General features: G+C 40.9%; 1 protein-coding gene and 1 long non-coding RNA gene across 5 annotated transcripts in view; both read right to left on the bottom strand.

Annotated features, from left to right (window-relative positions):
- Window positions 1-1,035: 1,035 nt before the first annotated feature.
- On the bottom strand, window positions 1,036-3,838 carry LOC139543650 (uncharacterized). Its single transcript, XR_011668742.1, has 2 exons — window positions 3,750-3,838; window positions 1,036-1,625 (listed from the first exon to the last, which is right to left on the bottom strand). It is a non-coding gene; the product is annotated as an uncharacterized lncRNA (long non-coding RNA).
- Window positions 3,839-11,427: 7,589 nt separating this feature from the next.
- The window catches only part of LOC139543651 (chondroitin sulfate N-acetylgalactosaminyltransferase 1-like), a 37,398-nt gene continuing 33,409 nt past the window's right edge, over window positions 11,428-15,416 (bottom strand). For all 4 annotated transcript variants that reach the window (XM_071349945.1, XM_071349943.1, XM_071349944.1 and 1 more), the window contains one exon: window positions 11,428-13,501. In XM_071349945.1, the coding sequence (XP_071206046.1) occupies window positions 13,209-13,501 (293 nt within the window). In that variant the 3' untranslated portion in view covers window positions 11,428-13,208. The remainder of the gene's footprint in view (window positions 13,502-15,416) is intronic.

A 15,416-nucleotide genomic window follows, 5' to 3' on the forward strand; every position in this document is an offset into this window, starting at 1 on the left:
TGAAGAGTCTTTTTTTTCATCATTATTTTATTAATGAAATGTGTTTATTTGTTTATTAGGCTACTGTGCAGTCTACAATACATACTGTAGTAAACATGGGAAGGTGCCTAATTCCTTACATAAGGGAGAGCAGGCCATGTCTGTACTACAGAATGCAGGGCACGTGGGAGACCGGTGTTATTTCATAATTGTGATGTCTTCACTATTATTCAACAATGTAGTAAATAGTAAAAATAAAAAATATCCTTAAATGAGTAGGTACGTATGTCCAAACCTTTAACTGGTGCTTGCTTAATTCATTTGATTCGTATTATGTTTTTTCTATTCCAAGACAAACAAAAACTCTCTGGGTTTCCCTCAGGATGGAATGGAAAATATGGCGCTGTACAACGTGACAGTCGGCAGTACAGTACTGGGCTATTTAGCTAAAGAATCCCCGCAGGGCACGAGGAAGGAGTAGGCTGTCCTTGTAAATAAGAATTTGTTCTTAACTTACTTGCCTAGTTAAATAAAGGTTACACTAAGAGCATAACATTTCTGCACCCTAATTTTCTAATTATTGTCTAACCAATACCCAAACGGAGATTAAGTGAAAATAAAAATCTCATTGATTTATCAAGACCAGTCCCCATGCTTGCCTCAGAGCAGCGCGAAACGGTGCTAAAATAGTTGTAGGCTTTTCGCTCTAATTACAGTCAGAAGAGAGTTGAAGAAACTTGCGTGGACTTATGGAAAGGCTTGGTGAGAAATGTTATATATATATTATTTTTCTTAAATTATCAGAACATTAACCATGTGTGCTCGCTTGTTTTGTACTGTTCTGTAGGTTCAACCCAATGATTCGTCTGTGAGAATATCAGAGAATATCTAAGGGGCTTTTATGTAATTCTAAATAAATTAATAATAATAATCGCTTTGTTTAAAAATTAACGATATTTTTGAGATTTCGTTTTCATTTAACCTAGAGTGAGCGAGAAAAAGGCAATTCTTGAACATGGGGGTGAGACATTCTCTCTAATTTGTAAATAAAGCCAGTTTGTTATTTTGAATTATTTATTTCTGGAGAAACCTAACTTGATTATTTAGCAGACATCACTTGCTTATATTCAGTCAACACATATCTTAAGAATATCATGGAATATTTGAACATTTTCATTTCTCAATGCTTGTCTCAGAGCAGCGTGAAACAGTGCTGAAATAGACATCCGCAGTGGGAAGGCTATGTATTCTGTGCCCACTCGTGGAATCTCTCTTCAGTTACACATCCTTGGAATAGCAGAACAGCATAACGGTCCGGGCGGTCCTTGCTGTGCCTGGTGAGCAGTTGGTCAAGTTGTCAGAAGAGGAATGGAAATGTCAGGGTGAACCGAAGACCTGACAAACCCGCCACGTATGTTGACTCTGCCTGTCGGAGGTGGAGTTCCAGAGCTCACAGGTGTGTCTGGCATGGATTGTGACTCCATCTCGTTCCTCGCCCTTTTCAACGCGTGAGTGAGTCAATGATTCTAGTGATTCGTCTGACAAACAAAGAACTTTGCGTCCTGCAGGCCAAGGCATGGATCAAAGCTGGCGAGACATTCAATCACGTCATCTTCACAGACAAATCAACAATTTGCTCAAAATTGCTACAGAAAAAAAGGAAGAAGATCAAGAAAATTAACGAAAGCATAAAGATGTTGATGAAGAAATGCTGTTTTGAGTTAAAAATGTAACACTTTAGAGTACTTAAGCATCGAATACATTGCAAGTTGAGGGATTTTCACAACAGTAGCCGGGCTATAAAAAGTATATTGTCCTGCTAATAGGAAACATTTGCATGATGGGCTACACCTGCAAAGACACAGCATCTTGTTTACATTCTTTATTGTAACCACAATGCCACACATTTGTATCTACCTTTCCAGAGTTTGGGATTTACAAATGTGCGCTTTTAATTATTAGTTCCATTCTTTAGTTCGAACGTGCAGACTTTTTGTCTTTAAATTATAGTTTTATGTAGGATGCTACATTTTTGACCAGTTGCAATTGTAAGTAGGCCTAATAAATAACTCCTACTTTTATTAGGCTGTTAAGCCTCATAGCCTACTTCAGCCAGTTAAGTTATTTTATATAGGTCTGGGCTCCGAAGAAATAGACTCCTATAAAGCCCTCTTGTTGTTTGTAAAGTCAAATTAAAATGAAGATTATTGTTGAAATGAATTGCTCGACTGGTGTAGGTTTTCTCCATCTGTTGGTGTGCAACACCTGCATAACAAGTTAGCTATATTTTCAGCCACTGTTCACCTCCTATTGATTGCGCTGTGGTTGCTGCCAGTTGTTTTTTTAATTGAAGCTTTATTTAGGCAAGTCAGGTAAGAACAAATTCTTATTTACAATGAAGGCCTACCCCGGCCAAACCCGGATGACGTTGGGCCAATTGTGCGCCACCCTATGGCACTCCTAATCACGGTCAGATGTGATACAGCCTGAGTTCGAACCAGGGACTGTAGTAAAGCCTCTTGCACCGAGATGCAGTGCCTTAGACCGCTGCCCCACTCGGGAGCCATGATATATATATATATCGTCACGCCCTGACCATAGAGAGCCTTTGTTACTCTATTTTGGTTAGGTCGGCGTGTGACTAGGGGGGGTTCCTATCTAGGTTGTTTAGTTCTATGTTGGTTCCCAATCAGAGGCAGCTGTTTATCGTTGTCTCTGATTGAGGATCATATTTAGGCAGCCATTTCCCCACTGTGTTTTGTGGGATATTGTTTTTGTGTTGTTGCCTTTTAGCACTTCATTGACATCACGTTTCGTTGTTTCTTTATTTTGTCTTGTTCTAAGTTTCACTTCAATAAATATGTGGAACCCAGATCACGCCAGATCACGCTGCGCTTTGGTCCGAGTATGCTTCCAACGACGATCGCGACATATAAATATCTTTTTTTCCCCAGAACATTAACCGTGGGGAGGTAGATACGTGTGTAGGTAGATCGATAGATACAAATGATTTGTTGCAAGTTGGGGAGGGGGGGTTTGGGTGTTCACACCTAGCTCAAGTTGGGGGGGGCTAATAGCTCGGCTATTAGACAATTCTTTAGTAAAGGTTGAATTGTCCATTGTTCAGCTAATAGCACATCCTGCTATGCTTGTGAAAAACTAATAATAATACTTTATCCCCTTTCCACATGTTAAAGATTCCAATTAATAAAGTGTTTTTAGCCACAATCGGCTTCAACCCTAATTAATACATTTGGGCACAGTCGATAGCGTGCTGGACTTCGGGCTAGAATGTTGACGGTTCGAAACCTGCTCCCTCCTTGTTTCATTACATTATTATGCAGGTCTCAGAGCAAATAGCCTGGGTTGTTACTCCCATCTCGTTCCTCGCTCTCTTCCACGCGTCATTCAGCACGCTTGTGGGCGTGCTGGCAGGATGTACTGTTTTTTATTCTCTATATATGAATTACAAATCAATCATGTTTCTAGTCTTTTGCATAGTTACAATGTGTAATCATTGACGTCCCAGGAGCAGGAGTGGTAAACACTGTTGAAGTGTATAATTGTAATACATACATGCAGACACAACATCATTAAAATAATGGTGTTTTTTCACTTGGTATTGGATATGACTGAAAAAAAACTTGCTAAATAGTGATTTTTGTAAATTAACTTTATGACAAAAAATATGCATAATCGTTTGTCTCTACATTCACTAACATATTCTTCTCAATTGTATTTTTTTTGCTTGACTCGTTATAACTACTTACATTTGCTTCCCTGTAATGTTTTGTCAGCCATCTTGGCTGAAGAAAGTCACCAGGGACGGGTGGTTCACGTCAAATTTGTCATTGGAACCACTCGATATGATTGGTCATATAAAAACCTTGGGACCTAAATGCATAATGAGTGCTCTAACTCCCCCTTGTGGTGGTCTGGAGCAATGAAGCCATGCCACTGGGTACCTCTAAGTCCTGCGGTGTAAACTCGCAACTTTTAAAGGAGGAATCAATGTTTCAGAGCAAAAAGCCATGAGGTCGAATGAATTGTTCGTAGGGCTCCAAGATAGGATTGTGTCGAGGCACAGATCTGGGGAAGGGTACCAAAACATTTCTGCAGCATTGAAGATCCCCACAGTGGCCTCCATCATTCTTAAATTAAGGAAGTTTGGAACCACCAAGACTTTGTAGAGCTGGCCGCCTGGCCAAACTTAACAATCGGGGAGAAGGGCCTTGGTCAGGGAGATGACCAAGAACCAGATGGTCATTCTAACAGAACTCCAGAGTTCCTCTGTGGAGAAGGGAGAAGCTTCCAGAAGGACAACCGTCTCTGCAACACTCCAATCAGGCCTTTATGGTGGAGTGGCCAGATGGAAGCCACTCCTCATTACAAAGCACATGACAGCTCGCTTGGAATTTGCCTAAAGGCACTTAAAGGACTCTCAGACCATGAGAAACACAATTATCTGGTCTGATGAAACAAAGATTGAAATCTTTGGCCTGAATGCCAAGCCTAACATCTGGAGGAAACCTGGCACCATCCCTACGGTGCATCAGGTGAAGTTTTGGAACAGGCGTGAGCCAACACATGGAGTAAAGAGTAGGATTCTGTGGGAAGATCTCAATTACAAATTTCTCACTTCCTCTCTCTCCTCGTCTCCTTCTCAAAACACGTTGGATGAGAAAGCCAGAGGTCCTCTGGCTTTCTCATCCAAAGTGTTTTGAAAGGAGAGAGTATGCAATTGGGATTTTCCCTGTGTTTTATATAACCCAGCAGTTCTCAAACATTGTACCTAGAGAGCTACCGTCCTATAGGATTTCAATCCAACCCAACCCTAATCAAGCTCACTTGTTGGAGTGAAAACCTACAAGACGGTTGCTCTTCAGGAACATGTTTGTAACTAATGCTGAGTGACGTGTGAATGGCATTGTAACTGTGAAATTGTTGTTTTAAAATAACAAATTCTTTATTTAAATCTTTTTGGAAATACAATGTTGTTTCTTGAAAATATTATTTGTATAAGACGCTATGAGCCTCCTCAACTTCCTTGAATCAAATGTTGCTGCTGTTGGGGTCAGGGCAGTTAGATGTAATTGTTGCCACCACAGAGGCTGGGAGTAGCCGTCGTTGGCCTCAACCTAGATGTTCTCCACTCGGCGTCCACTCCAGGGTGATCCGATAAGAAACCAGCCTGTATTGCCTAGATAGACAGAAAATAAATGCATGACGATTTTACATACAACAATCAAGAAAATAAATAGGCCTAGGCCTATACAACATTACATATAACAGGCTCAGAGATCATTAAGCATATTCATTGATGAGCTGTATTGATGATGGCTCAATACATTTACATTTAGGTAATAGAGCAGACGCTCTTATCCAGAGTGACTAACAGGAGCGGTTAGGATTAAGTGCCTTGCTCAAGGGCACATAAACAGACTTGGAACCACACACCCTCGCCACTGAATAGCAGGCAAGTGATTGCTTTGCAATGCTTGCATTTAGCCACTGATTCCTTCCAAACCACTCATTGTTGAATTTGCGATTTCCAACTTGTGTAATGTTTATGTCCAATGGCCGATGAGCACCGATACGTTTTATCTATAATTTCTCTTCATTATTTCTCTTCATATGACAAGGATTAAAAAGGATTTGGCAGTAGATTGTCGACTTGATTCATGATGATGACTGCTAGCTAAGATTTTGAAAGTATGATGTTGACATGATCAGTCCAATCAAAGCTACTGTAGAAATATACGTGATTTGACGTAATTTTATCTGTGGCCAATGACCTTGAGCCTTCTTGGATGGGCACTTCTAATATAACTCTATGGCAGCACCCAAGGGGCTTGAATTTTCGAGCTCTCCCCATAGATTTTGCGGTGACGTAGTGTCCACATGAGTGACAGAACACGGCGTAACTAGAGAACATTACCCACCCCTATGCTCCGTATTTTCCGCTGGCTGCCCCACCACCACAGAAAGGACTGAGCTAGGCTGAAAAACCTGCATTTTGGAGCTGCCTTAATCAAGAAAGCAAAAAAGAGAGGACGTTTTTTTTATTTTTTTTGCTGAGTTTATATAGAAACCAGACAACAAAGTTTAAATGAAGCCTCTAAAATCGATAAATCCACATATCCCCAAGCAACTGGGAAAGTGAGCGATCAGTTATGTACAACAGCGATCAAATCAGTTGGTAAAGCGGCGTGGCGACACGAATACAACAAGGCACGTCTTCCCCCAGAGGAAAAGACAAGGAGCAACTTGGAGAGGCAAAAGAAAGGAATGAACTGTCAAAGGCTATCCAGGGAAACGTAGCTAAAATGTTTACAAAGCACACCAAAACAAACAAACAAACGGCTTCAATTTGTTATTACAAAAGTGAATTTGCTCGAAAAGATAGTAGAGGCTATTGTATCAGACATGCACAAACAAGGCGTGCACGTGAACAAACAAAATTAGCATTTTGAAAAAAGGTTGCAAACTTCAGAAGATGAATTGGACCAGCAAGAAAACAGAATGAGACCAAACAACATGAGAATATTGTCCATACCGGAAGACGAGAAGAAAGGAGACATTTCCAGCTACGTGGTCAAACTGATATCGGAGGAGCTTGACATGGATATATCACCAGAAGATCTGGAATGATCCGCAGAAGAAAGATAAACACCTGCTCATGGTAATCTTCAAACTGTGGAACCATCAGACCAAAATAAACATTCTGAGGGCACAGGGGATGAAGGAGATCAAAATACATGGCCGGTCCATTTGATTCGTCCAGAACCTGTCTGCTAATCTAATAGATAAACGCAAGTAAATACATTCTGATCAGACAGTCACTGGAGGAAAAGGGAATAAAGTCATGCATGGCACAAGTCATTTTTCCAACCATTGTTGCAATTATTACACTAGACAAAATTCACATTCTACAGCACAATGGCAGAGTCATGTCTTAAAACTTCTTATGGCTGCAATCCCGCTACCGGGATCGATATGACAACAGCCAGTGAAAGTGCAGGGTGCCAAATTCAAACAACAGAAATCTCATAATTAAAATTCCTCAAACATACATGTGTCTTATATCATTTTAAAGGTAATCTTGTTGTTAATCCCACCAAAGTGTCCGATTTCAAATATGCTTTTCAGCGAAAGCACTACAAACGATTATGTTAGGTCACCACCAAACCACAATAAGCACAGCCATTTTTCCAGCGAAAGATAGCAGTCAGAAAAAGAAGAAATAGAGATCAAATGAATCACTAACCTTTAATTATCTTCATCAGATGACACTCATAGGACTTCATGTTACACAATACATGCATGTTTTGTTTGATAAAGTTCATATTTATATAAAAAAATCTGAGTTTACATTGGCGCGTTACATTCACTAGTTCCAAAAACATCAAGTGATTTTGCATAGCCACATCGTTTCAACAGAAATACTCATCATAAATGTAGATGATAATACAAATTATACACATGGAATTATAGATATACCTCTCCTTAATGCAACCGCTGTGTCAGATTTCAAAAAAACTTTACGGAAAAAGCAAATCATGCAATAATCTGAGACGGAGCTCAGAACAATAGCCAAATTAGCCGCATGTTGGGGTCAACAGAAACCAGAAAATACATGATAAATGTTTCCTTACCTTTGATGAACTTCATCAGAATGCAGTCCTAGGAATCCCAGGTCCACAATAAATGCTTGATTTGTTCGATAATGTCCGTTATTTATGTCCAATTAGCTACTTTGGTTAGCGCGTTTGGTAAACAATTCCAAAGTCACAAACCGCGTCCACTATAACGTGACAAAATGTCCAAAAGTTCCATAACAGTCAGTAGAAACATGTCAAACGATGTACTGAATCAATCTTTAGAATGTTGTTAACATACATCTTGAATAACGTTCCAACCGGAGAATTAGATTGACTTCAGTTGAGCGATGGAACGGAGATGCCTATCACGTGAACGCGCGTGGTCAAAGCATGGTCAGCTCGTGGCAGTGGTGACTAATTCCTGTCTCCTTCGGCCCCCCTTCACATTAGAGTCATCAGACAAAGTTCTACAGACTGTTGACATCTAGTGGAAGCCGTAGGAAGTGAAAACTCATCAATATCTCGCTGTAATTTCAATGAGAGCTTGGTTGAAAATCTAGCACCCCCAGAAAAAATCCAAACAGGAAGTGGAACTTCTCAGGTTTTTGCCTGCCATATGAGTTCTGTTATACTCACAGACATAATTCAAACAGTTTTAGAAACTTCAGAGTGTTTTCTATCCAATAGTAATAATAATATGCAAATATTAGCAACTATGACTGAGAAGCAGCCCGTTTCCTCTGGGCACCTCTGTGCACCTTTCATCCAAGCTACTCAATACTGCCCCTGCGGCCATAAGAAGTTAAGTGTAAAACTAACAAGGACTCAAAATCCATTCCTTTTGGGAATGCTTTAGTCCAAAAGTCATGGGCAGAGTTAGAAAGTTTGTTGTCAGAAGTATTAAAATGTACTTTTAATACGTCTGTCTGCATATTTGAAGAGATGACATATGAGGGTGCAGTGAGATACCCGATGGGTGTGAGCAGATGGGTCTGGGCAGGTGTGATGTCATTGATGTTTGTGTATGTACAATACCAGTCAAAGGATTGGACACACCTACTCATTCCAGGGTTTTTAATTTTTTATATTTTTTTATTTAGACATCAAAACTATGAAATAACACATATGGTATAATCATGTAGTAACCAAAAAAGTGTTAAACAAATCAACATACATTTTAAATTCTTAAAAGTTGCCACACTTTGCCTTGATGACAGCTTTGCACACTCTTGGCATTCTCTCAACCAGCTTCATGAGGTAGTCACCTGGAATGCATTTCAATTAACAGGTGTGCCTTGTTAAAAGTACATTTGTGGAATGTCTTTCCTTCTTAATGTGTTTGACCCAATCAGTTGTGTTGAATTTGGTCGGGTGGCCCAAAAAGTTACATTAAAAAGAACATGCTACTTATTGTTTTATCTATAAAATGTCTTGCACAACTAACTTCATTTGTTTTGATCACTTTACCCGTTTATTTTGGGATCCACCCCTGTAAATGTAATGTGCCTATTGACGCACGAGTGGAGAAGGACCGTCTCATGTCAAGCAAGTGCATTTCCATGCAAGTTCCCTCTCCTCGCCGACTTTCCTCGATTACCTTTGACCTTGTTCAAGAGGACGGTGGAGAGAGGATGCAGGAGGTGAGGAAATCGAATTGATAAAATAACATTATATATTGTAATCGGATGTTACAGGATGCACTGAATGTCAGTCTCAGGTTGCAAATGGCCTATAATGTATAAATTATACTGTGACATTAGGGGAAGCCTCTATTGGGTATACAGTGCTGTGAAAAAGTATTTGCCCCCTTTCAAATCTACTTTTGCATATTTTTTTATACTGAATGTTGTCAGGTCTTCAAACGAAACCTAATATTAGATAAAGGGAACAAATGAAAAAATAATACAACAATGACATACTTATTTCATTTATTTCATAAACAAACTCCCTGTGTGAAAAAGTCATTGGCCCCTTACACTCAATAACTGGTTGTGCTCTAGTTGTTGATCAGTCTCTCACGTCATTGTAGAGGAATTTTTTGGCCCACTCTTCCATGCAGAACTGCTTTAACTCAGCGACGTTTGTGGGTTTTCAAGCACGAACTGCTCGTTTCAAGTCCTGCCACAACATGTCAATTGGGATTAGGTCTGGACTTTGACTAGGCCGTTCCAAAACTTCAAATGAACACATTTTATTTTGCCATTTTCATGTAGACTTGATTGTGTGTTTTGGATCATTGTCTTGCTGCATGACCCAGCTGCGATTCAGCTTCAGCTCACAGACGGATGGCCTGACATTCTCCTGTAGAATTCTCTGATACAGAGCAGAATTCATGGTTCCTTCTATTAAGGCAAGTCGTCCAGGTCCTGAGACAGCAAAGCATACCCAAACCATCACACTACCACCACCATGCTTGACCGTTGGTATAAGGTTCTTACTGTGGAATGCATCGTTTGGTTTTTGCCAGGCATAATGGGACCCATGTTATCCTAAAAGTTATACTTTAGATTCACCTCTCCATAGAACATTCTTTCAAGAGTCTTGATGATAATCCAGGTGCTTCCAGTTACTTTTTGGAAAACTCGAGTAAACTTCTTGGATCAGATGGATCCCATTATGCCTGGTGAAAACCAAACACTGCATTCCACAGAAATAACCTTAAACCAACGTTCAAGCATGGTGGTGGTAGTGTTATGGTGGGCAATTACGTTTTCACACAGGGGAATTGTGTGTTGCATATCTTTGTTAATTAAATAAGCAACATAAGTATATGTTTTTGTTTATTTGTAAACTCAGGTTACTTTAATCTAATATTAGGTTTTGGTTGAAGATCTGATAACATTCAGTATCAAAAATATGCAAAAATAGAGTAATCAGAACGGGGGCTAATACTTTTCCACGGCACTGTAAATTCTTTATGGGCCTAATAGGAAAGAAGTCATTTAATGGTAAAAATGTACTAGGCTGATTGTCGAACAAATCACTTCAAAAAGTAGGCTACTCCAAAATAATTCCAGCATCCAAAACAGTGCACTGTGCACGGACCAATTGATGAATTGAAAGAGACATCTGTTACAAAAGTGTAATGACATTCAGCGATTTTCATTAGGCCAACTACAGCGGCGTGCATTTATAGAACCCAAGGGAAGCCATGCTTCCCCAACAATGTGAACAATAATAATTTTAAAAAACAACTTTAAATAATGTTTCATCATTTTCCTTCAATTCGCATGTGGCTGAATCTATCTCAGCGGAGAAAGCTTACAGTATGAGAGAGCGAAACAGCGCTCCTCTGGCTCAGCATGTGTAACATTTCATACTATTTTTGGACAGGCAGCATCAGATACATGAGCAACGGAGGGGCGCTGTTTTGCTCAATATGATGCATTCTCCGTTGAGATTGATGCATCTTGCTGTCGGCACGCGTTCTGGTCAAATGATCAATATTTAGAGACCCCCCCCCCAAGTTTGACTTTTGTTGCCTCTAGATGAGCTCATGTCTCTTTCAGGGGAGATGAATGACCCCTGGCTCACCCCATAGTTCACACACAACTCTCCACAACATCTATTTCATAGCCAACATACAGTATCTGTTCATAGGTTTTTGGCACTTTGGTTCCTCGACTGGGATGCAATGCTTCCATCTACTACTGAACACAATGTAATGACGTGACAACCATCTTGTGTACATCCATACACAATACCACTGAGTCTTTTTTAGACATTTCGCAGGCTGCACCACAGGTGAGTAGAGAAGAAAGTATAGCGTAGAGTTACAGTAGAGTATATCACAGACTACTGCAGTTTTTACATACTGGAGTCAAATAAAATCTGTGAAGAAGCATCAGACCAGAATATCATTTTATTTCTTCATTTCAAACTATTACAAGGGTCTCAAAATGAGTATACATGTTTATTTCAACTGTAGACAACACTTCGAACAGAAAAATGAAGAAAAACATGGGCATGAATTGAGAACCAATCAAGAACTTCATCAGGAAAGTTGAAAGTATTATTAACAGATAGAAGTATCCTTTCATGAAACAATAAAATGTAAAACAATTAAAAGATGCATCCTCTTGACTCTTTTTATGGGTTTTGGTCATCCAACACAAATTTACGTTCATACAAATTCTTCCATGTGAAGCAACCCAAGTGCTTTCTTGAAACTGAAAGACCTGGGAATTAAATAAAATCTCTCAATAGTTAGTTGAAGACGAATAAGTGAACTCGTTAAAGGCATTGTCACTCGCTGTGAATGTCAATCCTGTGAAAGTGTATGTATCTATAGGCTACATCTCTAAGGAATACTCTCAGTAGAAGTCCATCAGGATTAACGTCAAAACAATTTGCCCCTTTCAAATACCAGACACTCTTTCCATATTAACATTACATTTCACATTGTCTTTATTTTCACATTCATACTGGCTTTTTCTTGCCCTTCCTTGTCCTGGTCTATAGTGCTCTGTAGACATGGACGCATTACACAACCACTAAACTTAATTTGGCTCATGTAGACTTGTGTCAAGCCACCGTCATTTCTGCTTCTAAGAAAGAATAGGCAAATAAGTGATGTAGCTAACAATTGTTACTAATAAATAAGCATTTTTTTGGAGCAAGGCTTTTTCTTTTTCCAACAAAAGTGTGAAAATCATTTTATAATTTGAACACTGGATAACTTAATTATGGAACAGAAGTGTAATACATCTATTATAAAATATATTATTTGCTCAATGTTAGCCCATACTCAAAACAAAGGACACTGTACCCATATTTACTCTCAGGGCCATACAATCTTCCTCATACATGTAGCTTCATTCTCAAACTGCAAACCATAATACTGCTTAGTGTAAAAAATATACTATATATATTTTGACCCTTCAAAACAAGACAATACTGTACTGTTTTGATTCTTGATGATGAAAAACCACATAAAAGCACATGCGGGTAGGATTAGTAAAACTCGTGAAAAAGCAGAGCACCATAACGATTCTGTGGAGCTTGAGAAATAAGGAATGTCTCACAGTGTCCATGTCCCTCCATTGTTGTCATTGGCTTGCTAAATAAGCATCGCTAACACCTGTTTTCATTTATTGATTGACCATCTGTCTGAGTGCACTGTCACGTAACCAGGTTACATGACTTGAGCTTTAGTGTCCACATTCCCTTCACTGACATGCTGTTTTCCTCCTGTCCACAAGGTGGCTCTAGTAAGACACAGGGAAATCTTGTTCCGGTCTTCCTCCAGCCTCCTTCAAGAAACCAGCAATGCCACGTCATGATTCTTAAAACCAGCTGTCAGTCAGTCAACACGAGGCACATGATTTTAGACCAAAACACAGAGGAGCAGTCAATACAAGTATTTCTGCTGGCCCTTTTAACTGTTGTCTTCACAGTGCTTGCACTTCAAGTAACGGCAGGCGTCTTAGGTGTATTTTGTTAGGCCCTTTTTGGCATAACAAAAGGGAGGATATATTGGAGTGTTTTTCCTCTATAGTGAGTCAGTACTGTTATGTCATCACTGTTCATAACGGAAGATCTCTGTTTTGTTGTTGTTACCCCCTCACTGTCTATGACTGTCATACTGTCATGCCCTCTTCCTGTAGTCTAGATTCCTGTGTGATTCCCTCATGTCTTTTTGGCAATGGACCGCTGGGGTTTCTGCTTACGCAAGTGTGCCTCGATCTCGTGTCGGAAGAAGAGCATGCCCAGCTGGCCGTGTGAGGCTTCGTTCATGGCCTTGGACTGCATGCACATCCTGTACTGCTCCGGGGGCAGCTCGTCAGCACAGCGCTTCTCGTGCCACAGGTGGAAGAGGCCCCGCGATGGGGAACGCACCACCAGCAGGTTGCTGTGCAGGTACTTCCTGTAAAGGTGAACATCCTCACCACCCCAACCTTTGATGTCCACGTCAAAACCACCTGGAGGAGAGACATGAACTCATAAACTCACTATATCAGGCTGCTTTATAGCCACCACTAGTCAGCTACCTGCTCCCCCCTCCCCCCTGCTACTCCCCCTATGGACATCCCCCCGCGAACCCCCCCCCCCCCCCCCATGGCCACCCCCCCCCACTCCCCTCAACTCTCCCTTATCTTACCTGCTACTCCCCCTATTGACGTTCTTTCTCCTGCTGCTCCCTCCATTCTACTCCCCCTATTGACATTCCACCCCCTCCAACGGACTTTACTCTGCCCCCACCACAACGACATTCATCACTGTTGCAGTTGTAAATATGTATATTGTAACTTTTTGTTGTTGTTTATTTCACGCAATGATCATTCTCCCCCCCAACAGTCTTTACTCTGCTTCCACCCCCTCAACAGTCTTTACTCTGCTTTCACCCCCTCAACAGTCTTTACTCTGCTTCCACCCCTTCAACAGTCTTTACTCCGCTTCCACCCCCTCAACAGTCTTTACTCTGCTTCCACCCCCTCAACAGTCTTTACTCTGCTTCCACCCCCTCAACAGTCTTTACTCTGCTTCCACCCCCTCAACAGTCTTTACTCTGCTTCCACCCCCTCAACAGTCTTTACTCTGCTTCCACCCCCTCAACAGTCTTTACTCTGCTTCCACCCCCTCAACAGTCTTTACTCTGCTTCCACCCCCTCAACAGTCTTTACTCTGCTTCCACCCCCTCAACAGTCTTTACTCTGCTTCCCCCCCAACAGTCTTTACTCTGCTTCCACCCCCTCAACAGTCTTTACTCTGCTCCCCCCCAACAGTCTTTACTCTGCTTCCACCCCCTCAACAGTCTTTACTCTGCTCCCCCCCCCAATGAACATGTATTTATTTATCACTGCTACAGTTGTTATTATTATATAGGGCTTCTATTTCTATTGTCGTTTTTTATTACCGTTTTACATTATTTTATTTCACTTAGTCCTGCATGTTGGAGCCCTTTAGCCTAAGAATTTCACTGTACCCTGCAATCACACCTGCAGCCCTGTACATGTGACTATTAAACACTCTGAATCTATATACACTGAGTCTACAAAACATTAAGGACACCTTCCTAATATTGAGTTGCCCCCCCCCCCCCCCCACCCCAGAACAGCCTTAATTCGTCAGGGTGTGGACTCTACAAGGTGTTGAAAGTGTTTTACAGGGATGCTAGACCATGTTGACTCCAACACTTTTGTAAAGTTGGCTGGATGTCCTTTGGGTTTCTTGATACACATGGGAAACGGTTGAGCGTGAAAGACCCAGCTGCATTGCAGTTCTGAACAAATCGGTGCGCCTGGCACCTACTACCATACTTCATTCAAAGGAACTTCAAACTCTTGTCTTGCCCATTCATCCTCTGAACGGCACACATACACAATCTATGTCTCCGTCGTCTCAAGGCTTAAAAATCCTTCTTTACCCTGTCACCTCCACTTCATCTACGCGGATTGAAGTGACTTTAACAAGTGACATCCATAAGGGATCGCAGCTTTCACCTGGATTCACCTGGTCAGTCGGTGTCATGGAAAGAGCAGGTGTTCTTAATGTTTTGTACACTCAGTGTATTATGTTCTTCCAGTTTTTTCTACATGCATAATGCATGGGGTCTGATGATATGACAGCGGTGGCGTGATGAAATATTGCGATAGAACCTCAGAACGTGCCCTAACTTGACTTCCAGAGGAAGGAAGACGCTGACGCCAGTTCTTTCCAACCAACTGGACTACATCCTCTTCATACCCTAGGTGACACGGGTAATCATGTTTTGCTTATTTATGCATGAGTGCGGTTTTTCTCCCCCCCCTTCTCTCTTTCTCTCTTTTTAAGATGACTGCAGACTGCTCAGTGCTGAGGGGCTAAACAATGAACCGGACCAGGAAGTTGGAAATT

Source organism: Salvelinus alpinus, chromosome 18 (genome assembly GCF_045679555.1).
Source record: "Salvelinus alpinus chromosome 18, SLU_Salpinus.1, whole genome shotgun sequence".
Classification (NCBI taxonomy): Eukaryota; Metazoa; Chordata; class Actinopteri; order Salmoniformes; family Salmonidae; genus Salvelinus; species Salvelinus alpinus.